At 56.2% G+C, this 26,273-nt stretch overlaps 1 protein-coding gene across 3 annotated transcripts; it reads left to right on the top strand.

The window, feature by feature from the left end:
• Window positions 1–4,765: 4,765 nt before the first annotated feature.
• On the top strand, window positions 4,766–26,067 carry NAXD (NAD(P)HX dehydratase). 3 transcript variants are annotated; one of them, XM_080799121.1, is made up of 11 exons: window positions 4,846–4,938; window positions 8,817–8,950; window positions 9,481–9,631; window positions 12,785–12,830; window positions 13,970–14,058; window positions 16,074–16,182; window positions 21,727–21,777; window positions 21,859–21,963; window positions 22,650–22,770; window positions 23,854–23,974; window positions 24,829–26,067. In XM_080799121.1, the coding sequence occupies exons 3-11, from the start codon at window positions 9,528–9,530 to the stop codon at window positions 24,977–24,979; spliced, it is 897 nt and encodes a 298-aa protein (XP_080655247.1). In that variant the 5' UTR covers window positions 4,846–4,938; window positions 8,817–8,950; window positions 9,481–9,527; the 3' UTR covers window positions 24,980–26,067. The 3 variants fall into 3 exon arrangements, with proteins under 3 accessions (XP_080655246.1, XP_080655247.1, XP_080655245.1); XM_080799120.1 differs by lacking the exon at window positions 8,817–8,950 and having other exon boundaries at window positions 4,766–4,938; XM_080799119.1 differs by lacking the exon at window positions 8,817–8,950 and having other exon boundaries at window positions 4,889–5,064.
• The last annotated feature ends 206 nt before the right edge of the window (window positions 26,068–26,273 follow it).

The raw sequence follows: 26,273 nt of genomic DNA, 5'->3' as shown, positions 1-26,273 counted from the left end.
AGGGCACCCTGCCCGGAATGAAGGGCGACCTGCAGTTCTGGGCACACTCAGCGGGACTGTTTAGGTTCTCAGTATCCCAGGGCTCGGGCGTCCCATATGGTAGCTGCTAGCCGCGGGTGCCTGTTTGAGTTGGTTAACATTTATTATTTTTTATTTTTTTTAATTTTATTTATTTGCGAAAGAGAGACACAGATAGTGAGAGAGGGCACGAGCAGGGAAGAGGAGAGGGAGAAGCAGACCCCCTGCTGACCAGGGAGCCCAACAAGGGGCTCCATCCCAGGACCCCGGGATCATGACCTGAGCTGAAGGCAGATGCTTAACTGACTGAGCCCCCCAGGCGCCCCTATGCTTCTGCATTTCCAATAAGCCCCCGGAGAGACCAAAACTAACTGAGCCTGACTGGTTTTTCCTTAAGTCTAAAATTAAAGATTTGCTGATCCTGGAAGTAAAATTTTATTTTTTCCTTCTGGCCACATCCCTTAATCGTACTCCTCTTCTTGGCAAAGCTAAAAATAATAGGTAAGGTGTCACAAGAGTTCTCAAAAGGAAGGAGGGTCTCCCAGTTACCAATGGGTGTGCTAGGCAGCTGCTCCCACTGAGGTCATTAAATTAACAGGAATGTAAATCCCTTGTCAGTGTTAGTTCTCGGCCCCTCCTGCGGACTACGAAAGTGCAGGGTTTTGCAGCTTTAATGATCTTTTCTCAGATTCTGTGGGGGAATACGAAAAGGCACACACGTGTCCTGGAATATTACGCAACGTGCTGTTTCACCTTGGGAACCGCGGAGGGTCTGGGTTCTGACTGTTCTTTCTCAGATCTATTTCCAGGCCTGACTGACAAGGACAGCGGCCCGCAGGCCAAGAGCCGGGGGAGGACGGCTGGAAGGTGGAAGGTTACCCTCGGCGGCTGCCAGAGGGATGGGTCAAATGTGTTCCAGTTCAGAGGTGATGTTTGGAAATGAAGCGGGTGACCGCCTTTCGGACTGCTTACCTTCCCCCCAACCGTGGTGTGTGGCCTTGGATGATGCGGGCCAGTGTCCACTGAGCCCGCAATCTCCTACTCACTTCCTCCACACCTCTAGGCCGGGGCAGTGCCAACGCCACAGGGCCACAGCTGAGTAAGGAAGGTTCCCGTTAATTGATCTGTGCGACTTCTCTAAGTCTGCACAGATCTCCCCTCCGTGGCGAGAAGGAACTCACTTCCTGCTTATCTCTGCAAAGGATAATACCGTGAGGATCTGAAATGATGCCTCTGAGGCCAGGGTCCCTAGATGAGCCATTGAAATGTAAATATTTAAATATGTTTGCATTTAAAATATCAAAAAGGGTAACATAATAATAAGATGTAAATAAAATGAATGAAATAAAAATTCATGACTTCACATTGGTAACAAGTAACTCGGTGCTTAATAAATAAAATTTTAAAATTCTGAACAAAATAAGTAAAATAAGAATTCATAAATTTTTGCTGAGTCGAATAAAAATTCAGGAGTTCATATCGGTATTAAATAACCTGGTGGCTACCCAGAAGGTTCATGAAGTTAATCTCACCAAAAAATGGGCAAACTGACACCTGTTTATACAGAAGATCCCAAGTAAACTCAAAGCATCTGCTAGAACTAATGACAAGTGAATTCGGCCTGATCAAAAGACACAGTGTCCATATACGCAAATCAACAGTATTTCCATGTACGAGCAATGAGCAGTTAAAGATTAAAATTAAGAAAGTAACATTTATAGTAGCAACAAAAGCCTGACTGGGGTGTCTTGATCGGTAGTTCTAAATCACAAATGTGGTGGTGACTGAGGTAGGACATGCTGGGGTCCAGGAGCGGAGAGTCAAGAAGGAATTCTCGAGACACCTTCGGTGCAGAAAGGTGGCTTCACTGGAGCGTAGCGACCGGCCCTGTGGGCAGAGAGGGCTGCACCGGGGTTGGGATGGGTGACTGGATGTCCTGCTTCCAAGTTGGGAGGGGTTAGGGATGGCACAAGCCTCCAGGGTATTTTGGAAACAAGTTTTCCAGGGCCCTGAGCGGGCTCGCTGTTGTCCCGTTTAGTGACCTGCAGTCCTGACACTTCAGCTGTGCACCGGTGGGCCATTTGCTGGACGACTACTGACCTGTATCTTGGGGGGTAGAGGTTAAGTTTCCAAAGGAATCTCTGTATATTTAAAGTAGACTCACTGGGTCCTGGGGGTTGGGCTAAGATTACCTTTGGCCCTTAGCAAAGTGTCAACATCGAGGCAGCTGAGCTCCTAGAGGAAGGTCCCTCTGTTTCGAGGACCTGTCAACAGGCTGTAAGCAGTAAGGAAATTTAATTTTTTCTTTTGCCTTTGTTTTCCACATCCGTGATTACATGATTACATACGTTTGTTCAAACTCATGGACGTGTGCACCTCCAATCGGTGAAATATATTGTTATGTAAGTTACGCCTCAATAGAAAGAAAGGAGCACACTTCCTATGTGCCATGTTCTGTGCCCTGAGCATACAGCACAGAACAAAATAAAGGTTTTCCGTTGGAGCTAACTTCTGTAGATGTGGTGACGTAGACGACAACGAATGGGTAAGTGAGCGGATAAGCCAAGTAGTGCAAAGCACTAGGGAGAATAATAAGGCAGGGAGCAGGAAGGAAGGGGTACGGCCCTCCCACAGAACCGTCAGGAATGGCTTGGCCCAGATAAAACGCGCCACGTCGGTGTCACGAGAAAGAGCCCGCCAACAGAAGGGAGAGCAGGAACGTGCCGGCTGCATCGACAAGGACAAAGAAGTCGGTGCATCTGGGAGAGAGGGAGCAGGACAGTGTCGGGGGAGTGAAGTGTGTGGATCATATGGGGCTGGAGGGCCAAGAAGAAAGGAACTTTGGATTTTCCTCAACATGGGAAACCACTGGATGGTCCGAGAGATGAGGGAGGAGGAGGCAAGCTGAGGACAAAGCACAAGCTGACACCCCACAATGTCCCCCCACACCCGGGTGGAACATGTGTGACATTCCTCAGGCACTCCTGGCTGCCCTACAGCTAAGAGAACGAAAAACAAATGGTTAATTTATAGGCATGACAGTTCTGCAAGATGGGCCACTCCCTCGGTTTACAAATGTCTTAGTGAGTCACAAGAAAGAAGCAATCTTGGGGCGCCTGGGTGGGTCAGTGGGTTAAGCCTCTGCCTTCAGCTCGGGTCATGGTCTCAGGGTCCTGGGATCGAGCCCCACATCGGGCTCTCTGCTCAGCGGGGAGCCTGCTTCTCTCTCTCCCTCTGCCTGCCTCTCTGCCTACTTGTGATCTCTCTCTGTCAAATAAATAAAATCAGAAAAAAAGAAAGAAAGAAAAATAATGAAAGAAGGAAGGAAGGAAAGGGGCATTCTTGGGGCACTTGCGGGGCTCAGTCGGTGAAGCGTCTGCCTTTGGCTCAGGTCCTCAGGCTCAGGGTCCTGGGATCAAGCCCCAGATCCCGCGGGCTCCCTGCTCAGCAGGGAGACTTGCCTCTCCCTCTCCTTCTGCCTGCCTCTCCCCTTGCTTGTGGTCATTCTCTGTCAAATAAATAAATAAAACCTTAAAAAGAGAAAAGAGCATTCTTAAGAAGAACTTAACTTCCACAAGAAGTTTCCCAACTGTCTTATTGTTAACGTCTGGCTACAGGGAAAACAACCTGAACCCGAGGCAGCCGAGGCCCCGGTATCCTGCAGGTCCTCCCCAGTCTATCGAAATCCTTTTGAAAACCGCCGTCTTCTTACCACCCCCCGACTCCCGAGTGTATAATGAGCCCCCCGTCAGGACCCTGGGGCAGCAGGCCTTTCTGTACGCAGGTCCTGTCCCCCTGCTTTAATAAGGCCGCCGTTCTGCCCCAAAGGTGTCTCAAGACTCCCTTCTCGGTGGTCGGCTTGGGACCTCACCCCATCGAACCTCACCTCCATGCAACACGCCCTCCAGGGGAGTGACACGGCCTTTCTGTCGCTGCAGGGAAACCGGGAGGCGCACGCAGCCGTCTTCGGTGAGTTGTGTCCCCCAAGACAGGCTTAGGTCCGGACCCCGGTACCTGTCAGTGTAAACTCACTCGAAGGCAGGGTCTTCGCAGACGACCAAGCTAGGGTAAGTATCGCGCGCGGGCCTGGCGTCCTCCTCGGAGGAACGTGCCAGCACCCCGGGGCAGGCTCACGGGCAGGCTGCCCCGTGAGAACCCAGGCCGGGACGCCAGGGACTCCGCCGCGAGGCGAGGAGCGCCCGGGACGGCCGCCCCCACCGGCAGCGCGAGCCGGGACCTGCGGCCTCCAGGGCGGTGAGACACACTCCTCCGCGCCGCACTGCCCGCCACCGGCCGGCCGCGCTCAGCCCGGGGTCGCCCCCGCAAGGCAGGCCCTCGGGAGGAGGCAGGCGGGAGGAGAGGGCGGCCCCCGGTTTCCGACCTGAGCTGCCGGGAGGGCGGCGGCCCGACTCCCGGGGGCAGAGGGCAGGGGCGCCAGCCGGCGGGACAGTCCAGCTCGCGAGTCCGGGGGCGGAGGCGGCCCATGGCGGAATCGGGCCGCCACACGTGGGGTTCCAAGGCCTCCGCCGGCTTCCCGAGGGTACCGTGCTGGTCAGCGGGGCAGCCTCCCGCCCCGTGCTCTAAGACGCCCTCGGCCCCAAACACCGAGTCTCCAAGACGCATCTCCATGCCGGAACCTGCCTTCCGCCAGAACTCCAGGGGTCCGGAGCTGGGGCCCTCCTCGGTTGGACATTGAGCTTGTCAATCATCATCGACCGTATATGACTGGAGGAGGCCGTCTGTGGGTGGGGCGAGGCCGGATATAGAGGGTCGGCTTCCGGCGACGGCGCGTGGGCCGTCGGGAGCCGGAAGTCCGCCGCGAGCTCTGGTTCCGGCGGCGGCGCGGGGGCGGCCGGGAGCCCGGAAGTCCGGGGATGGCTGTGGGTCCCGTCTGGGCCGCCGCCGGGGCCTGCGGCCGAGGTAAGATCGATACCGGCCTTGCGGGCATGGCCCTTCCCGCGGGGCCCGGGCCTCTGCTGGTCGGCGCGGCCGCTGTCGCGCTGCTCTCGGCCGCACTCGTGCTCTACGAGCTGTCGCCGGACGCAGGTACCCGACCGCGGGCGCTCGGCGGGACGGAGGCGCCGTGGAAGGCCGGTCGCGCGCGGGGCCCGGGGCCGCGGGGAGTTGTGCGGCCGCGGGGCCGGACCGAGGACGGTTTGGCGGGCGGCCCGCAGCGCAGCCGTCCCCGCGGGAGGGGGGGCCGCCAGCGCGGGTTCCGCGGGGCAGGGGGCACGGCTGAGCGCCCCCGGCGACCCCCGAGGACCCCGCCGCGGCCTTGGCTGTGCAACCGACGGGCTGTGGGGAGGCATCGGGGCACGTCAGGAGCGCCCGCAGCCCTCGTGAGGGGCTTTGCTCCCCGGCTGCCCGGGGTCTGTGCACGTGAAGTACAGCGGTGCGCGTCGGGCGGCGGGGGAGCGGGCGGTGGCAGCCCCTTCCCGCCCGCGGCGAGCGCTCGCCGCTCCGTGCGGAGGCCGGGGCCGAGAAGCAGGTACGCGGCCGCGGTTGCCCGGCCGGTGACGAGCGGGAACGGGGGCGTTCCGGCAGGCTGTGGTATGCGGTGTTGCTGCGGGCCTGTGTGGGGGGGTGCAGGGCGGGGACAGCTGAGGGGGGTTGGCCTTTTTTCCGCTGCGCGGCGGTCACAGACGCCTGTTTCCATTCTTTTAGTGGCACACGGCGTCACTGTAGTTCCCGGCCAGGGGCCGTGCGGGGCTTCAAGGGGTCGCGTAGCTTCTGCCCCTCCCTCACGGCGGCAGAGGGGCCTCCGGGCTCAGATTGTTCAGAAACTTTTACGGGCGGCCCTTCGTCTGGAATTTTCACCCTGTGGTCAACTAGCGGCAGGTCTCTTGGCCTTCGTTCCAGGTGTTACTGTGAGGCTGATCTGCTGAACTTTCACCCAAGACGGGCGCGTTCTGGCGCACTGACTTCCCGTCCTAGCTTTAGGGCATCTCGGATGCTGTAGGGCTTGCTCTCGGGCCCTCCAGATTGGCTGGTTCCCCCTACGTTAGAGCGCAGTTGGCATGAAGATTGCTGTCCTCCCACAGGGGTAGGTGGTCAGGAATTCTAGAAAACAGCGCAGGCGGAAGAAATCCGTTTACCTCTCCAAGCTGCCTGCGCCACTTCCATAAAACAAACCAAAATCAGACGGGTTTGACCTGTTCTTCCAGACTCGGAATCCCCTGAACACGATTAAGTTACCAAATGGGATGAATTTCAGATTGCTTCTTGTCAAGGCGCTTTCACCCCGGAGAACAGTGATGTTTCTGTGGACAAGTCCTGGGGTGCGTGCCAGGACGCCAGCTGGAACTGAGTAACTGCGGTGCAGGGAAGTGGAGTTGACCTTCTCTGGCCCTTGCTAGCGGAAGGCACTCTCCTGGGGTGAGCGGGGCAGGCTGGTGAGCGGTTCGGGGTTACTTCGCACCCGCACGCTTCTGATTAGACACCGACAACGCTGTGCTTCTTAAGGGATTTTACTCTTCGAGGATTTGATCCTTGTCGTCTTGTCTTTTGGTTGATCTGGTGACTGTTTGGTTAAAGAAAAACGATTTGCCGTGGAACGGTATTTTGGTAAAATGGTGTCTTCTGGTTTGGCTTATCCATTCCTACCCCAGGCGTCTTCAGGCCTGTCTCTGTGGGCTCTGGTTTCCTTATCTGTAACAGGATACACGGGGCACTAATGAGGACAATAAACCAGGATGCTTTTCTTTATTTTTTTTAAAGATTTTACTTATTTATTTGACAGAGAGAGATCACAAGCAGGCAGAGAGGCGGGGGTGGGGGGTGAGGAAGCAGGCTCCCCGCTGAGCAGAGAGCCCGCTGAGGGGCTCGATCCGAGGACCCTGAGATCATGACCTGAGCTGAAGGCAGAGGCTTAACCCACCGAGCCACCCAGGAGCCCCCCAAGATGCTTTTAATTCACCACACATTTATGGAGTGTTTTGTCTTGCTGTGTGCCAGACTCCGAGGTGATGGAGGGTGGGAAACACCTGTCCTAAAGCCAGAGGTGGGAGCTGTGTCACATTCCGTGTCAGCAAAGGGTAGCAGTCGTAGGGATACCCTGTATGACAAAGTGGGGAGTAGAAGTACTGGAACTGATAAACCCACAGCATTGTGAGGAACCCAGAACGCCCCTTGCCTGATTGTTTACGTTTGGATTCCACTTTTACAGTTTCTAGACTTTATTTTATTTTTAAAGATTTTATGTATTTATTTGACAGGCAGAGATACAGTGAGAGAGGGAACACAAGTAGAGGGGGTGGGAGAGGGAGAAGCAGGCCCCCTGCTGAGCAGAGAGCCTGATGCGGGGCTTGATCCCAGGACCTTGAGATCATGACCTGAGCCGAAGGCAGACGGCCAACAACTGAGCCCCCAGGCATCCCAGTTTCTGTACTTTCAAAAGCAACCGTATTTCATGATGTGGGGAATTTGAAGGAGCGGCCATCCTGACATTCTCATAGTGACCGGTTGTGTTGTTAACACAGGACAGGTTCAAGCTGGGAGCGCACACGTTTGCAGGGCCGTAGGGGTGGTCTTCAGCAGTCCTCGTGGCTCACCGGATCCGACGGCGCAGCTCTGGTTCCCTTCCTGCGGCTCCCAGGGCGTGCATGGTGTGGGCGCTCTGGGAGCGGGGGTGTGGGCAGGCACCCAGGAGGTGGAGTGGACTAGGGGGAGGAGGAGAGAGCTGGGCTGCTCTGGTGGCTCGCTGCCTCTGGGGCAGGGCTGTGGACGTGCCAAGCAGACGTTGGAAGCAGAGGGATCAGCCGGCTGTCGCCACCGCTGAGCGCGCCCAGTTGTGCCTTTTCTTGGCCAGAGGTTTACAGGGATTCTGGTTTGTTTTTTTTTTTTAAGATTTTATTTATTTATTTGACAAAGAGACATCACAAGTAGGCATAGAGGCAGGCCGAGAGAGAGGAGGAAGCAGGCTCCCCGCTGAGCAGAGAGCCCGATGGGGGTCGATCCCAGGACCCTGAGATTGTGACCTGAGCCGAAGGCAGAGGCTTAACCCACTGAGCCACCCAGGCGCCCCCCAATAGGGATTCTGTTTTGAGTTTTAGTCTTGTGTCGGTTTGGGAGGTGGAAAGTGTTGGGGTGGACTCCTAGTAATTAACATTCTCACATGTGGGGGTCTCAGCAGCTGGCGCATCCGCTGAGGCGGCCATTACAGCTACTCATTAAAGAAAATTACTTGAATAGGGGCGCCTGGGTGGTTCAGTGGGTTAAGCCTCTGCCTTTGGCTCAGGTCATGATCCCAGGGTCTTGGGATCGAGCCCCGCATCGGGCTCTCTGCTCAGGAGGGAGCCTGCTTCCTCCTCTCTCTCTCTCTCTGCCTGCCTCTCTGCCTACTTGTGACCAGTCTGTCAAATAAATAAATACAATCTTTTAAAAAAATTACTTGAATAAAATTACTGAACAAAAAGCAAAACTGTAAGAGTGTCCGTAAACATAAAGTGGTGTGCCTCACGGGGCGGGGGCGGGGCCGCCTGCGGCCTTCACTGGAGCCGGGACTGCCTGGGTTTGCTGTGCCGCTGGGATAACGGCAAGGAAGCGAATGCCGGCTTCCTTTTGTGAGTGTCGTGTAGGTCTGCACAGACCCTTTAATTCTAGGGAATTTATTATTTCAGACCTCGAATACGCAAATGTTACAGAAGGTGGCATTTCTCTCACAGCTGAGCTGGGTTAGATACCAAGGGGAGTTTTTCTAGAAAGGCAATTAAGATCTAGCTGTTTATAAACAATTCAGAATCGTCTTACTATTTTAAGATGCTACTCTGAACCCAGTGTAAGCTGTGTTCTCTCTTTAGAGCGCCATTTCTGGGTTGTTTAGTGAGTGCCCAATGGAGTGCCCGAAGCACGACTGGAAGGTTGGGAGTGTGGCCACGGCAGCAGAAGGCAGCGGAGGGGAGGTTTGCTTTTCCAGCTTGAGAGAAGAGACCGGGTAAACTTAGTGGAAGATTGACGTGGGATATGTGTAGTTTCTTAGGTAGTAACGCATTAAAACGCTTCCTGAGAGGTTAGCTGGACTTTGGAAATGTCCGGTACGTTTCAAAAACAAACTTGGTACGTCCAGCTAGTGTTAGTGCTGTGTTGTAATTTCTAAGCATCATTTGCTTACAGAAATAAAATAATGGCGGCTCCTGGGTGGCTCAGTGGGTTAAGCCTCTGCCTTCGGCTCAGGTCATGATCTCAGGGTCCTGGGATCGAGCCCCACATCGGGCTCTCTGCTCAGCGGGGAGCCTGCTTCCTCCTTTCTCTCTATGCCTGCCGCTCTGCCTGCTTGTGATCTCTGTCAAATTAAAAAAAAAAAAACAACTAAAAAAAATAAAATAATGAAACTGTTGGATAAAAATCTATAGCATTTGTGTTCAGTCAACTTTGGGGTGTTTTGGTTAGTAGGCTGTCTTGTCTCAGTCTCTTTGCTACGCATGCTGATATTTTTCTGAATGATTCTGTTTTCGTGTTTTTCAGTTTTACAAAGAGCATTTTCGCTGCATAAAGCACATTCGATAAAGGATATGGAAAATACGTTGCAGCTGGTGAGAAATGTCATACCTCCTCTGACTTCCCAGAAGCACAAAGGCCAGGATGGAAGGATAGGCATCGTCGGGGGCTGCCAGGAGTAAGTGACTCGGACGATGGTCGTGTGTACACAGTCAGTCTCTGTTGTCTGGCTTTCTGCCCGCGCATCAGTCAGCTGTCCGTCTGACCGTCTGGCTGGACCCCAGCAGTCATTTGTCGGTGTAGTCTGATGTTCTGAGCCCCAGTTGTTTCCAGGGATGAACTTTGTGACTGTGTAGGAGAGAATAGTGAGGGCCCCGCGTGAGCTGTCGCTGGCACTGGCACGTCGGTGTGGAGCCTGCGCCGGTGGTGGGGCTGGGGCCGGGTTTTCTTGTCTTACACGTTCCTTCATTGACCAGGCTGCGTACCACAAACACGCGTTTCTTTGTACTCTGGAAAAGACCAGCATGCGTTTGGTTTACTTTGTCAATTTGAAGATGTTCTTGGAAGTCCTTAAGGTAGTTTGACAGATCCTAGCCTGTCTTCAAGGCTTGCTTTCTAGTTCTGTTGATTTTGCTGCCGTGTTGTTTGCACGTAAAATTTTATAACCTGCCCTTGTTTATAAATGAAACCTTTGCCTTAAATCTGACCTTGGTTACCATTTCACCCCTGCTCACTCCCTGTTCGTATCAATGGGCTGTTTCCGCCTGGCTGTGTATTTTCAGTGGTTTATCACGTAGTTAGGTGTGTTATAAATAACATGTAGCTTGATTTGTTTCCTGACCCCGTATGACCGACCGCACCTGCTCTAACAAGGCGGTGTGCTTGTTCACTTTAGTCTACCTGAGGCACTTTCTAAGGCTTGTTACGTTTTCTCTTCATTTTATGTTGTGTGTCCATTTTTCCCTTATTTTCGGTAGGTTTTTCCTTTTATTAATCTGGAAATTCTCATATGGTTTCACATTGAGCTAGGGGTTGTCTTTTCTAACTACCATGATGAATTACACATGCCACTTGGGAGAGAGTTAATGCTGACAAAGAACTGCTCGGGAATTCCTAGCGCAACCCCTAGTACTGCACGGAACTTTGTGCACTGTTGCCGGTGTCCTGCCTGGCCTAGCGGTCTGCATGTGGGGTAGGAGTCCCTGGCCTCTTCTGGCATTTTCTTTGACAGGGGACCCTGTGGAGTACTTGCACACCGGCTGTGTCTTGCTGTGGTGGGTGGGCTGTGTTGTGCCTTGCCTGAGCTGGGGAGTCGCAGCGTGATCTTTTTGGTAAACTGTGCGTGTGATCACATTGTCCTGTATTTTGCACCACAAAAAAGAAGTTTGCCTTAATTTGTAAGTAACTTGTTCTTGCTTGGATGTTTGTAAGATTCTCTTTGGAAGTCTTCCGTTTCCTCTGGATGTGTCCAGGTGTGTCGTCTTTTCACTAATCTGATTTGAGACTTGGCGAGTCCTTTATGTTTGTAGACGTGGTCCCTTTGGATGAGGGAAATGCTCCTCTATTACTGGCTCTCGTTTCTCCTCTGTTTCTTTCTCCTGCTGCATCTTGGACTCTTGGATCATTAGCTCTTAGGTGCTTTTCTCCTTTAGGTCCCCAGTTAAAGGCCGCCTCTTCTAGCTTCTGGGATGGAGGCCAGCAGTGCGGCCTCTGCTGGGCCCGTGGGCCCTTGAGAGAGCTGAGGGGGTTAGGGGTCTTATTTCTCACATCCCCTCCCTCTCCTGCCTTGTATTTTGGGACATTTACATGGGAAGAACTGGCCATGAGCTTTTCTTTTCAGATAAGTCTGTAGTGTAGCATGCTAGGGGTAATTATGTAACTTAAGATGTGTCCATTAGCTTTAGGAACTAACCTTTAAAGTAGGATCGTCTTTACTCTGGTTATAAAGGTATTATCTGCTTGTAAAAATTCAAACACCGCAGAAACGTGGGAAATGAAGGCTTCATGGTACCCGCGTAGTAATACAGCATGGGCATGTTATTAGCCTTCCAGACTCTTCTGTGTATGTAGCTATTTTTTACAAAACTGGGACCGTGTTGTCACTTCTGTGCGGGTCTCAGCCTGTCAGTGTCCAGTGCTGGAGTTGGAGCTGCCCCCGTGGTTCTTGCTATGATCACAGGATGCCCTGAAGTAACAACTATCAGGAAACTCTGGAAAAATAAAGATGTGTTACCTACAAGATCTGAAAGTGACACAGCACTGGGGCCACACAACGAGGCTGTGGGTGGACAGAGCAGGTGGGCGGGTGAGGGCCGAGGGTGTCAAGGTTCACTCTTTAGTGGGGAATGTATAGCATGAACGTGGGGATTAAAATCACTGGAAGAGAGAATACGAATGGCCCGAATGGTCAGTTATGAAATCAGCCGAGATCTTTGAAGCAAACTAGCCTTGGTAGTCGGGGGTGGCCTGGCTCTCTGCCTCGTCCTGGGCTGGTGGAGCGTTTGAGGCGGCGGTGCTCGAAGTGGATGCTTTCGCACTCACAGCTTACATCAGGTACTTGTTTTCCGAAACAGAAAACAGGTGTCAGGGCTCTGCATTCTCTCTGCTTGCTCTTTGGTGGTGTGACCTTCTTTTCATTTCATGTGCTGTCCTGGCATCAGTCATTCCCTGTTGCTTCTAGAGACCGATTCTTGGTGAGTGGTGTTCCTTGTAAAGATGGGCCGCGAGTTACTTACCATCCCTGTTGGTAGGCGATCGGGTCACCTTTGTTCTTTTCCCCGAATAAGGAGCGTGGCTGTAGACATCTCTGTACATTTTCCTACTCTGTGCGCATCTGGTAATTTCCCAGGTATCGATTCCCAGAATTGATAATGGGCGCGCAGACATCTTAAATGTTGCTGACATGCTGATTGCTCCCCCCGCCCCCCCGGCCTTGCCTGAGGCCGTGTTAAAAATAGGGGCATTCGGGAATGGTGGGATGGAAGCCGGAGGGAGGGGTGTGAATCTCGGGGCCTGGCTGTGTGCTGCTGTTCTCGGCGCCGTCAGCGAGCTCTCACGGCCTCCTCAAGCCTCTAGTCTGAGCACAGTGCTGGGCGCGCCGGCGGTCCTGACGTGGCATGGAGGTCTCTCGTGACAGCCGCCTGGTGCCTTAGCCGGTTGAGTGGCGGACTTGTGATCTCCGCTCAGGTCGGGATCTCAGGCCTCGCTGGGCTCCCATGCTATGAGGTGCTGGGCCCTGGGCTCTGTGATCCACGTTTTTATAACCTCCCGATAAACCGGGTGTGCTGGCAGCCTTCTCGGAGGATGCTGACTGTCCGTTCTGCCTTTTCAGGTACACTGGAGCGCCCTACTTCGCTGCCATCTCAGCCCTCAAAGTGGTAGGTCTGTTTACAGCTTCTCGGGCTAGTCAGCCGTTGGATTCCTTATTATTATTGTATTTAAAGACTTTATTTGAGGGAGCGAGTGTGTGAGAAAGAGAGACCACGAGCCGGGGGTGGGGGGGGGGTGGCAAGAGGGAGAAGCAGGCTCCCTGCTGAGCAGGGAGTCGAGGCAGGGCTCCATCCAGGACCCTGGGATCATGACCTGAAGTGAGGGCAGATGCTTCACCCACCGAGCCACCCAGGACTCCCATGAGTTGGATTCTTTAAATATGATTAGAGAAATGTTTTCTGATAGAGATCTAAATATCCTAGGGTAATCACGGGTAAGAGAAACACCTTTACATCCATTCTGACCTTGTGTAGTGATAATAGAACTGGAATTTTTTTTTAAAAGATTTTCTTTGTTCATTTGAAAGAGACAGAGAAAGCACAAATGGGGGAAGCAGAAGGCAGAGGGGGAAGCAGGCTCCCCGCTGAGCAGGAGCCCGATGTGGGGCCCGGTCCCAGGACCCTGGGATCCTGACATGAGCCAAAGGCAGATGCTTAACCATCTGAATCACCCAGGCACCCCCTGAATTTTTTTTTTTTTAAGATTTTATTTATTAGGGAAAGAGTATGAGCAGGGGAGGGGCAGAGGGAGAGGCAGGCTCCCCGCTGAGCAGGGAGTCTGATGTGGGGCTCGATCCCAGGACCCTGGGATCCTGACCTGAGCTGAAGGTGGCCGCTTAGCCAACTGAGATGCCCTAGAATAGAATTTGTTTGACTGAAGTTTTACCAGAACTGTCCTTCACCACCATGATCCTAGAATGCTGCTTCAGTCCTCACGAAAGCAGTTGGCGTCTGTGCGCCTTGGCGGTTTTCCAGGTCTTCGATCAAGTCCTGGTGGCCCAGTTGGCACAATTACCGTGAGACGCGCTCCCGGGGGCCCTTGCGTGATGCAGCCCGAGCCGGCCTGGGGTGATCTGCCTGTCGGGTGGCAGCACAAGTCGGCTTGCCTTCCAGCCCTTTTCTTAGCTTCCTTCCTCGTCTGAGCCGCCGGGCTATGGAGGAAGGGCCCTGGGCAGCCGTGGGGAGGCCGCCTCCCCGTCTGTTGCGTGCGCCCTGCTCTGACTTGGCCTCTCGTGCTCATTCCTCAGGGCGCAGATCTGTCCCACGTGTTCTGCACCCGGGAGGCCGCGCCGGTGATCAAGTCATACAGCCCGGAGCTGATCGTTCACCCGGTTCTGTGAGTGCGGCCGCTCGGGGGTGCTCCCTCGGGGGTGCTCCCTCGGGGATGCTCACTCGCAGCCGTGCTCCTGGGCCACGGGGCCTTCTCGTGGGTGCTAAGGGCCTCCGTGGAGCGGCTGCCGTACTGGGGGGTGGTAGGTGGGTGCCGTCAGAAGAGAGGAGAAGGCTGTAAGGAGCCCACGGTCTGTGGCCAGGAGAGCAGCAGCCTTGCTTACAAGGTGTGCGACGAGGTCTGGGCCCCCGGGGCGCATCAGAAATGGCTGCAGCTTCCTAGGAGAGGTCTGGGCCTTGCCTGTAGCCGTGCCGCCCACAGCAGTCATGAGGGGCCTGTCGGGCAGGCACTGGGCTTTCCCTTGTTCAGCAGACGCTTCTGCTGCCCTGGGGACAGCATTGAACCAAGCAGACAAAACATCTTCTCCCCATGCAGCCCCCTTTCTGGGGCAGCCCTGTGCTCTAGAGCTTTCTGCAGTGGTGAAAATGTTCTTGGTGCTGTCCAGATCTGTGGCTGCTGAGCACCTGAGATGTGGCCGGTGGGACTCAGCAGCTGTTTTTCCGTGAACTGAGTTAAACTTGAACAGCCACATGTGGCTGGTGGCTGCCGTATCGGGCGGCACAGCTCCGGAGATGGACACGCACGAGAACAGGGTGTTAGAGGGTGGTGAGGACCACGTGGAGGGGCGGGCAGGGGAGAGGAAAGGCCGGCTGTGCGGCAGCATGTGTGCCACGTGTCACATGTGCACGCTTGTGGTCCGTGTGTGTTTCTTCCCGTGGTGACGGTGGGCCCGGAGTGTGTCACTCAGGTAGGGACCTGCAGACGTGGGGCGGGACTGGCGTCTCAGCTCAAGCCAAGGGACTCAGGAGGGGGCGGGCGACTGGAGAGGTTCAAGGCCAAGCTGTGCAGGTCATGGGGGTCACCCTCTGGGTTTTGGCTTTCACGTAAGTGAGGAGGAGGGGGGAGGGGGCTGCTAGAGCCTTGCATTGGTGGGGGAACAGGATCCAGTGTGCATTTGAAAAGCCTTATGTGGATGCTGTTGAGAACGTGCTTTTGGGGCCCAGGGTGAACACAGCGGTTGCTGGAGGAGGGAGTTGTGAGCGTCCTGGTGAGAGTAAGTGATGGGGTAGGAGAAGGGGTCCCGTTTGAAAGTGCAGCCCAGGATCTGCTGACAGGTGAGATATTGGGCAGAAGGAAAAGACAAGAGTCACGGAGGCCACTCTAGGTTTGGTCCGAGCTAGTTGTGGCTCGACAAGGGGGGCGTCTGGGGGAGCGGGTTTGGCGCGGTGGCCGTCGGAGCCGGCTTTGGATGTGTTTTCAGCTGCCTGCTGCACATCTAAGCAGTGTGGCTGTGAGATGCGGGACGAGAGTGGGGGCCGCGCAGGAGAGCGTGTCAGCGGGGGCAGCCCAGCGCCCCACAGCTGGGAGCCGAGCAGGGGCAGGAGCGGGGAGGAGGGCTGTTCTGGAGAACTCGTGGCACTCTTCTGGAAGGGCCCGTGTCCCTGTGGTCTGACATGGAGGCTGAGCGCGGGTGCTTGGATCCCGCGGTGGGGTTGCTGGGGGCAGAGCCTTACAAGGTGAGTTCTAACAGTCTGAGGAGCGAGGTGAGTGGGGGGGCAGGTGGTGTGGCGAAGCGACACGGTCCCGTACAGCTGTCAGGTCCTGTTCTAACTGACAGGGTCCCCCGGTGCCCCTGGGAGTGCATAAAGTATGGCTGTGTGATGGAAACAAACCGGTTCATTCTGGAAGGCAAAGACAGTTTTGAAAGTAGCCAGAATGTCTCGGTGTGGCTTCATTTAGATGCTGAAAGCTGGATTCCTGCATCGGGGTATGAAAGGATGAGCTCCTCTACAGAGATGATGGGGACGTGTGGGGGGCTGGATGCAGACTGGGGTCCTGGCCTGGTCTTGCAACAGGAGAGGGAACCAGGGAAATGCAGAAAAACGTGCAGTCTCCCTAGTAAGGTAGGCCAGTGAGTGCAAGTCATACTAAACCGCTCTGGCCTCCTTCTCTCACCGCAGTGACAGCCCCAGCGCCGTTCACGACGTGGAGGAGTGGCTGCCCCGGCTGCACGCCCTGGTCGTGGGGCCCGGCCTGGGTCGGGATGATACGCTTCTTGAAAATGTTAAGGTAAGTGTTAGAAAATTATTATTATTATTATTATTTTTAAGATTTCATTTATTTATTTGGCAGAGAGAGAGAGAGGTCAAGCAGGGGGAGCAGCAGGCCAAGGGAGAGAGAGAAGCAGGCTCCCCGCCGAGCAGGGAGCCTGATGTGGGGCTTGATCCCAGGACCCTGAGATCATGACCCGAGGTGAAGGCAGACGCTTAACTGACTGAGCCACCCAGGCGCCACCAGTGTAGAAAATTATTGAACGTGTCTCTTCTTGTAGACTCGGCTCGTGGTGTCCGAAAAGAAGCATTTTCTTGGAGTTTGTGATGTTTAGCGTTCTGGTTCCTCTTGATGGAATAATTAAGATGGTTTGGGGGAGAGGACACACTAGGCGGAGAGGAATGAGCCTAAAACCAGAGAGCCAGACGGAATGAGTCTCCTGCTCTCAGGGCGTTAGCTTGTGCTACTGCCGCGGGGGCGTGTCCGGGACTGCCTGGTGCGCGGGGGTCTCCGCTCTGGAATGAGAAGCGCGGTGACGGGCGCCGGGGGGTGGAGGGACAGCCGCTCAGCCTTGACAGAGAGCTGAGAGAACAGGGGTGCGAGGGAACCAGGAGTTCATTTGGGACGAATAGTCTGAGAGCCAGTCCCATCCAGTCAAGCGTGGCTCTCGGTGACACGCCACCAACACCACGCCTCTGAGCGCTCCTGGTCCGGAGCCGGCACGGCACACGGCACAAGCCAGGCAGCATCGTGGATCTCGACCACTTGCTGGAAAGTAGGAGTGGATCCTAGCTGAGGAGCACAAGAGCCTTTGGTCCGTGGGAGGGGAGACACCTGAGTAGGGCAGCCTGTGTGGAGGCTGCGGGTCTGCTGTGCACTCGTGTGCGGAGATGGTGGCGCTCTGCACAGGGTGGCTGGGAGGTGCACTGCGACAGTCTCTCCCCGAGGTGGTCTGTTTCTGGGAAGAGAGGCGGGGGAGGGCTCCTGCCGGGCTGGGGATGACCCTTGGGATGATGGGCTTTGTAACCGTTCGTGACTTGGCCATTAACTTCTGGCCTCGCTTAGTCACGACAGAGTGGCGCTCATGACACTGTCTGGCCTCTTTGTCCTCCTCCTCTCGTGCTCATTGTCCTTGCTTCTCAAGTCATGCCGATGGCTCTCACTCACGTACTTGGGAGACATCGCGTGCAGTTGGCGTAGACGGGTTTGACGTCCTTGAAGTTCGGGCGGCTGCTGCCTGCCAGAGCCGATCACCTGGCTGTCGGTGACTGCGCTGCGGCCTGAGTGCGTGTGTCCCCGCACGTTCATGTGTTGGGATCCTGACCCCCAAGGTGAGGTGTCAGGACATGAGGCTTCTGGGGGGTGATTGGGTCGTGAGGGCGGAGAAGTCCTGGATGGGACTCAGGCCCTTGTAGCGGGGGCCCCAGAGCTCCTTCCCCCTCCCACCAGGTGAGGACCCGACGACTGGTCTGTGACCCGTAGGGAATCCTCCGCGGCACCCATAATCTTGGACTTGTAGCTTCCAGAACTGCGAGCAGTGCGTTCTTGTTGTTTCCAAGCCACCCAGCCTGTGGCATGTGTCACGGCAGCTCGAGCGGACTCCGTGTGGTCTGACTGCCATTTGCGTCAGGAAGCCACTTGTCCGGGTGTCTCCGGAACGAAACGGCAAAGGGAGAGGCCCCTGCTGTTGCACGGTGAGCGGCAGGCCCCGAGTCTGTGCTGGCCCTCCTGACCCCCGGGCGCGTCGGTCCCCTCTGACGAGCTGCCGGGCGTTGACGCCTCACCCACATGACCCTGGGCGCCCCGGGGTTGGCCACTTGGTCCCTAGGAGGAGGATTTCCCTTGCAGGGAGAAGTTACGATCTGGCATGGGACATGTAGAACTCATTTTTGAAACCGCAGTTTAAATGGGTGGGAAAATGTGCTTAGGTTTTACGAGGTGTGCTTAGAAGATGTGCTTAGGTTTTTCCTCATAAGCATTTTGCTTCTTTGGCACAAATACCTGTGCAAGGGCCACACCCGGCGCGGGCTAGGGGACCCGAGACGGGCCGTGCACTTCCCTGCCTGTAGGCTTCCTCCTCGTGTTCTATCAGGGACAGGCTGTGACTTGTACGCTCCCGCCGGGTGCGCTTGCCGTGCGCGTCCCGTCGCTGCACTCCGTTCCCACACAAGCCCGCACGTCGGTGCTGGGGTCCCCCCATTTCACAGAGGAGGGAGCCCGGATGCCATCTGCTTCCCGCTCCCTGCCTCCTCCATAGCAGACACTTCCTAGGTGTTTCCGGAACAGAGTCATTATCTGGTGCAATCCTGAAAACAGCCCTATTAGGTAGATTTCTCTCTTTATTCTCCTTTTTTTTTTTTTAAGAGATTTTATTTATTTGACAGAATAAGCGCAGGGGAGTGGGGAATAGAGAAGCAGGCTCCTCGCGGAGCAGGGAGTCAGATGCGGGGCTCGATCCCAGGACCCCAAGATCATAATCTGAGCCAAAGACAGATGCTTAACTGACTGAGCCACCCAGGCGCCCCATTATCCTCCTTTTTCTGATGAGGAAATTGAATCTAGAGAAATTAAATTAGGCCTGAGGTGGCCGAGTTCTTAGCTTCAGGTTTAGTTAAGTCGATGCATTTTAAGTGTCCAGTTTAGTGGTTTTAAGTACATTCACAGTTGTGCAGCCACTCCCATGACCAGTTCTAGAACATTCTCACCATCCCAAAAGAAATCCCACATCTATTAGCAACTGCTGTCTTTTCCTCTCAAGTTCCCCAGCGCCTGGCAGCCTCTCCTCCACTGATTCCGGACCCTCCAGGGCAGCGGGGTCTTACGGGACACGGCGCTTGGGACCAGCTGCGTTCACTCAGCAGCATCGCGGTGCGGGTCGGCGCTCCGCTGCTCTCCCTGCGGTTGGGTACCTTGTGTGGATGGACCGCACTCCGGTTCTCCGTCGCGTGCCGGCCGATGGGGTGGCTTCTGTTCTGGGCTCTTGCGAGTAGCGCCTTCCCAAGCTTTGTGCACGGACTTCTGTGAGAACCCTGCGTCACGCTTGGAGGAACTCCTGCTTGCCACACTTTTTTTTTAAAGCACGAGTTTTTAATTCTGCTCAAGTCCTGTATTTTCTTCAAAGAGCTTTATTGTTTTAGCTTTTACATGTAGGTCTGTGGTCCATTTTGGGTAAATTTTTGTGCCTGGTGAAAGGAGTGGATAATCCGTTCCCGCACCACTCTGCTCACATCCGGGCCTCCCTGTTGAAGGTCTGGACGGAAACGCAGGGTTTCCTTCGGGGCTCTCGTCTGTTCACGGATTTGTACGGCTGTCCTTGTGCTGTGACACGCAGTCCTCATGGTGGCGGCTGTGGGATCCCGCCAGCCTTGTTCAATTTCAAGAGCGTTTCGGCCGCTGCGTGTCCTGTGTATTTCCACAGGCGTTTCGGGCTCAGCAGAGGCAGCGGGGAACGTGCTCGTGTAGTGGGCTGGGGCATGGGCCGCTGCCGAGCGGTGCCCAGTCTAATGCGTGGCATGATGGTTTGAGCTGGAGTTTCCGGACCCAGGACGTGGGCTGGACGAGCTCCCCTCGTGCTGTTTGTGCTCCTTGGTAGCTTGCTCTTACTTAACGGTATGTCCTGGAGGCTTTTCCCTGATAGAATGTGGACGTGTTCCTTGTTACTTTTAATATAAGCTACAGTTATAGTTAAATACACCATATCTGACTGGTTCACTTGGGTGGTTTGTAGCTTTTCCTTAATCTGTTAGTGATGTCTCAGACACTCCCACACATTGGGCCGTCTGTCCTTGAAGACCAGTGTCTAGAAGCCGCATGGCCGTGGTGTGGGCTGCCGCAGCTCCGTGCCACACTGAAGGGCTGCCCCCCGGGCGCCATGTCCCACGCGGAGCTCTCCTGGTTGGGCCACCCAGCCTCGTCTCATGTGTGGGTGTGTGGCTCCTTCCTTCCTTTGCTGTCCACCCCATAGGGGAGGTTGCTCACTAGGTGGCGGGTGGAGCGGTGGCGGGGCCGTCGGTGGCCTCCCTGTAGCTGCCGGTTATGCACGGCCAGCTCCCTTGCCAGGAACTGGGTAAATCTCGAGTTGGTATTTCTCATCCTCATACAATTTCAGAGGATTATTTGAGGGATGCGAGTGGATTAGGCCTCTGCCTTCGGCTCAGGTCATGATCCCAGGGTTCTGGGTTTAAGCCACGTCTCCTGGGAGCCTGCTTCTCCCTCTGCCTGCTTGTGCACGCGCTCTCTCACTCTCTTTTTCTCTGAAAAATAAAATAAAATCTTTAAAAAAAAAAAAAGTATTATTTGGGCCATGATCCTCATTTTATAGACCGGCAAGCAGAGTTTCAGAGAAGTGAAGAGACTTTACTCGAGTTCGCTCAACTCTGAGTCTTTTGGTCTCTGAGCCCATGTCTTTCAGTCCCAGCGGCTTCCCCAGGGCCCGGAGCTGTGTCCTGGTGACGTCCTAGTGATGTCCCAGACGCTCGGCCGCTATCTGCAGACTCCTTTCCCTCGGAGCCCGAGTTGAAGCTGTCTCACAGAGAGTCAGCACTTCTCGGAGATGAGGACTCGGGGCCGTCAGAGCGGCCGTCCCTTGTCCGGGATTTACTTGCTGGTTCCTCTGCTGTTCCCCTCGGGGGTCAGAAGGCGCTTGCTAGGGAGTTCGTGCCGTTGGTGGTGGAAGTGACGGAGGCTCCGCCAGCCACGGCGGCCACAGCAGAACACCGCAGGCAGGGGCTTAAATAGCAGACCTCGTTGTCCTCCCAGTCCTGGAGGGCGTCCCCGAGCGAAGTGTCAGCAGGTTTGGTTTTTTTCTGAGGGCTCCGTCCTTGGCTGGTAGACGGCCGGCTGCCTGCCCGCTGTGTCCTCACCTGGTTGTCGCCATGTCCGTGTGTTGGTCTCCTCCTCCAGTAAGGACACAAGGCATCCTGGAGGGGGCTCTTGCTTCGTTCCTCTCCATGTTTTTTCCTCTCGAGTGTGTGTTTCAGGGCAGATGGTGGTTACGTGCTGTTGTGATGTGTCATCTCGTTGCAAAATACTGGTTCATAGTAAGCGACCGTATATATGGTGATCGCAGATAGATACATAATGCGGTCAAAAACCTCTGAGATTTTATTTTATTATTATTTTTTTAACCTCTGAGATTTTTAGTGTAACTTTTTTGGAGAGGTGATTCACTTTTATTATCATGGTCACTTATTTTAAAACACAGTGTTTGAAACAATGCATAGAAACTCATGATTTGGAAGAATTCTGAAGACCTTGGGTTTTTCTTCTGGGAGCCCTGCGGAGGAGGGCCAGTGGGAACTTGGAGCCTCTAGCTTGGGGTCTGCCTCCATGGGCTCGCCTGGCCCAGCGCTGCGGATTGGGCTTCCCACAGACCCCTGTTCCCAGAGTTCCCAGGGCCCCTGCCTTCTAGGGGCTGCTCTCTGCTCCTCTGGGGTCTTCTGCGTACTGTCTGCACTTCTGTTTTCTGTGTGTTTGCGGGTGACCTCGTGTTGGGTTCATCAGCGAACTGCTTGCTTGGTCGTCTTGGTCGATGTTGCTCAGCATCTCGTTCTTTCCTTGCAGGGCATCTTGGAAGCATCCAAGGCCAGGGACATCCCCGTCGTCATCGATGCAGTGAGTGTGACTCTCCTCTCCTGCCCCTCCTCCCAGCCGGGCCCCTGAGGCTGTGCCCTACGTCCCTGTCCTTGTCTGCAGGATGGGCTGTGGCTGATCGCTCGGCACCCGGCCCTCATCCAGGGCTACCGGAAGGCCGTTCTCACTCCCAACCACGTGGAATTCGGCAGACTCTCTGACGCTGTGGTGAGTGCTCACCACCCAAAAGATGGGGCACAGGCCCTGCCGGTCCTGAGGCGGGTGCGGGACGGCTCGGTGCTTCTGCCCCACCTGCCCCTGCGGGACAGACTTGGGGATGGCCAGCAAGTCGGGGCGTGTCCCCACATGCTGACAGTGCCCTTCTCTCTTGGTGGTGTGTGGAACGATGGGGCGTCTTCTCACTAGGACGTCTGTGACGGGCTGAGAGGCGGGGTGGGGGCTCTAGGCAGCGCACTCGGTCTCTGTCCCGTGTTGCCTCGCCCGTGAAACGGGGCTGCTGAGAGCATTGTTGCATAGAGTGTGAGGATGAAACCAGATGACAGAGGTAAACCCCGGAGTTCTCACGCAGTAAGCGTCCCGCAGATGCTAGTGCCTGGTTATTCACAGTTGTCCCCTCTGCAGACCTGGGAGGCTCCAGCCGCGGCAGGGGGAGGGCCCCTGAGCGGTGTTTGTGCGTCTGCCCGGGACGTGCTGGCCGGTTATCCCGGGCCTCCTTCCCCTTAGTGGACGGGTCGTCCCCCTCCGTGTGTGGGGCCGGAGCTCCGGGAGGAGGGGGTGTGTGTGTAGCGTGGGGGGGTCCTAAGGATGAGGGTGGACGGGCAGGACGTACCCGTGACGGTGGGCTCCTTTCACGTGTCCGACAACGGCCTGGTCTGTGCTGTCCCACCTTGTAGCTGAGAGACCCTGGGGATGGCAGCGATCATCGCGAAGCTGTACGAAGACTCAGCCGGGCCTTGGGGAACGTGACCGTGGTCCAGAAAGGGGAGCGGGACGTGATCTCCGACGGTGAACAGGGTGGGTAGCTGTGGCTTCATGTGTGTCACTCAGTGTGGTGGTGCTGGGTGACAGCCCCTGGAAAACCAGTCACGGCACATGCCGTCCTTGATGTCACCTGTGTTCCACACACGGGCTCCCGGTAAGGTTGGTTTTACTTCACACTGTCTGGCGAAGGGCAGGGACACGCTGTGTGTTGATCCCTGTTGACGCCGGGAGCAGCGGCTGGTTCTGGGGGAACCCGTGGGAAGTCGAGCAGTGGGGCTGTGGCCCCGCCAGCAGGTGGCGCCCCGGGGGCCCGGCCCGCTCACCTGCAGTGTTAGAGGCAGCACCTGGATGTTTCACTGCTTTCCCTCCTGTCGTAAGGAGGGCTGGGTGGTGGGGGAACGCGGGGAGCTGGTGCCCGGGGGGCGGGGGTGCCGGGTGCTGGATGCGGCAGCCTGCCCCTCGCTCTCTGCCTCGGGCCTGCCGGCGGCCAGTGCAAGCGGGGGGGGGGAGCTGGTGGCTGTCTGAGATGCACCGCCAGGGACAGTGAGGTGTGGAGCCCCCCTTGCGCCCCGCACACAGGTCCTCCCCTCCCGTGGTCTGACCGGGAGGCAGGGAGCGCACCCGTTGTTGGAACAGCACGGAATTTAGGGCTACTGAGCGGGACACGCCGAGGGAGTGCTCCCTGAGGGACCCGGAAACCTCTGGGGTTCCTGCTGCTGGAAGACGCCCTAGACCCCGGCACTTTCTGAGGATGTGACCACCCGGCTTCTGAGGCGGCTGTTGGTTACACCGTGTAAATGGATGAGCGGCCAAGGGGGTGGTCCGCGCAGGGGTGCTAGCGTGCCGTGCACTTCTGAGGGTGGCGCGTGTCCCTGAGGGGGCCTAGCGGGCTGAGCACCCCGGGTAGCCGCGTGTTTCTCCCCCATCCTCTCCAGCAGGGCCGAGTCTGCTCACCGCCCGGACTGCTCACGTGCTTCTAGATCGGCCTGGGTCTGCTCTCTTGTAAACCAGGCTGTCTGGTTGAGAACATTCGGGAAGAGCTGGCTCGGGTCGAGATGGTGCCTCGGGCACAGGAGAGCTCGTCCCTTGACGGCCGTGTTCGTCCCCCTCCCCTAGTGCTCGAGTGCGTGCAGGAGGGCAGCGGCCGCAGGTGCGGTGGCCAGGGAGACCTGCTGTCGGGCGCCCTGGGTGTCCTGGTGCACTGGGCGCTGCGTGCTGGACCCGAGAAGACGAACGGGTATGTGACACCTTCGCTTATCCTCTCGAGAGTTTTACTGCATGAACTGTTTAAGTGGCCCGTATATTTAATGCGGAGCCACGTGAAATGTCAGTGTCCCGTAGAAGCGATACGGGGGCAGGGCTGATCCCAGGGTGGTCACCTGGGCCGCTCTCGCTCCGTGTGAGGTCAGGGCCCTGCCCTGTGCCTCAGTGCCAGTGGCTTGGGGCGTCCATGTCAGCTTGAGACCCTGTTCTGGGAATGCGATGTGTAGCCTTTATAAAGCAAAACAGTGGAGGAGAAATCTGCAGGGCAGGGTTGAGCTGGCTTTGACCACTGTCCCGAAAGATGGAGTTTCATCTAAGAGAAAGAACTCGGGGATCAAGGCTTGGCCCCCATCTGTGGTCAGAGCTGTGAGCGCAGGCAGGGCCCAGTCCTCCACACCCATCATGGGGCAGAGGTGGCCACGAGTGCTGGGGCAGGGTGTCCCCCCCCCCAGCTGTGAAGCCATGCGAGGCAGTGGGGTGGTGGCACACCGGGAGGCAGGGAGCACCTGCCTGGGTGTGTCCACGTGGAAACAACTCCAGGGGCATCTGGTGATGGTGGCCAGAACCCACATGCTCAGATAGTCCAAGTCCTCCTGGCACTGAAGATCACGGGGAACCGCAACCAGTGTGGGTCTGGTTTTCCTCGGGGGTAACAGTGCTGTCCTGTTCTCCAGCCGCGTGGATACTGATTGGGAATATCCGCGTCCCGGTCGCGAGGCTGCCTTCTGCCTCCCAGGCACAGCAGACTTGAAATTGGCTGTTTGGGGTCCCAGGAAATGGGGGGGAAGCTGGAGTGTGCAGCGCGTGCTGACGGTCGTCCCCCTCCAGGTCCAGCCCTCTCCTCCTGGCTGCCATGGGCGCGTGCTCGCTCACGAGGCAGTGCAGCCATCAGGCCTTCCAGAAGCACGGCCGCGCCACCACCACCACCGACATGATCGCGGAGGTCGGGCCTGCGTTCCGCAGCCTCTTTGAAACCTAAGTCAAGGCACCAGGAAGCGAGTGGCCCACGGATGGGGAGGCTGTTTGTCACAGGAAGCCACGTCCTGTGTCCCAGCCCTCGGGTGGCAGACCTCGTGGTCCAGGGGTGGATTTTTGGCTACTTGCGCAGCTGGAGAGGTGACACTAGACCAAGCATTCCTGAACTCCTCCGAGCTGTTCAGCAGGAGACAAGAGCCGCTGAGCTCTGCGCGTCTGCTCCAGGAGCACGGGCCCGCCCTACCCACATGCTCCCGTGCGTCCGCGCGACGACATCCCCGCGGTGGGTGCCCTCACGGGTCCCGTCGATCCTGTTCAGTACCCGTGAGAGTGCTGTTGAGGTGGCGGTCCCCAAGCACCATGGCCCTGGTGGTCATGCTCACGTGTGCTGCTCAGACACTGATCAGGTTGGAATCGTCTGGGCAGAAGTCGTCTGTATGGACCGTGCTTAATGGAAATGTTTCATAATAACCAGTGACCGGTTTCTGGAGGACACAGGACCCTGCGCCCCGAGCACGCGGGCAGGGCTCTGCCCGCTCCTCCGTGTGTGCGCTCTCGGGTCTGCTGGCGGGAGGCAGTCCCTGGGGGAGCCACGGGATGTGGCCTGGCCGTGTGCTCTCTTGGGGAGGCAGGACGAAGCTGGACACTCGGAGGGCACCCGGGAGGCCCCAGGTGGGGGGACTGAACATGGTCGTCGGAAGTGGATGTGTCCTCAGGAGCAGAATCCATGAAAGACGTGTGCTCCGCGAGCTGCCTCGTGAGCCTCTGGCTGGCTCCTGGATGGTGCTCTGGGCGCTCGGTTTTCTCTGCGGCTCTCCCCACGGGGCTTGGGTCCTGCACACGCGAGGACTTCCGTAGGTTTCTCCATGCTTTCTGCAAGGACGGGACCCGTGTGGATCCTTTCTGTCCCTCTTGAATGATGCTCTGGGATTCAGTCCCCTCGCCCCAGACCGATTCTGCTTTACAACCAGATTTCTTAAAACACGTGTGCCGCTCCTCTTTCACGTCGTTGAGAAGCGTCACTGTGTTTTCTTCTGGGCAATTACGTCTAAATCCTGGTAACTATTAAAAGGCAAATTTGGTTTCTCTCGACATCGAGTCTTGTATTGTTTTCTGACAGAGCTCACGTCCACTTTTCAGCTTTCCTGAGCGAGGACACGGTCAGCAGGGGGACAAACGTGTGAAAGTCTGTCACTTCACGGTTTTCACCTGTGCCTCCCCACCTTGCGAAGGTGCGGTGCTCTTTGTTCCACAGAAGGTCAAGTGCACGAGTCACGGAACTGTTCTTGGTTTTGCTC

Source organism: Martes martes (genome assembly GCF_963455335.1).
Source record: "Martes martes genome assembly, chromosome: 3".
Lineage (NCBI taxonomy): Eukaryota > Metazoa > Chordata > Mammalia > Carnivora > Mustelidae > Martes > Martes martes.
This window is presented reverse-complemented; position numbering and strand designations above follow the sequence as displayed.

What these genes read in the sequence shown, in the direction of transcription:
- NAXD (XM_080799119.1), top strand. Translation starts at nt 4,893, where the DNA reads ATGGCTGTGGGTCCCGTCTGGGCCGCCGCCGGGGCCTGCGGCCGAGGT. An exon ending in ATCGTCGGGGGCTGCCAGGA is followed by an intron (nt 9,632 to 12,784) that starts GTAAGTGACTCG and finishes CTGCCTTTTCAG; the next exon opens with GTACACTGGAGCGCCCTACT. An exon ending in CGCTTCTTGAAAATGTTAAG is followed by an intron (nt 16,183 to 21,726) that starts GTAAGTGTTAGA and finishes CTTTCCTTGCAG; the next exon opens with GGCATCTTGGAAGCATCCAA.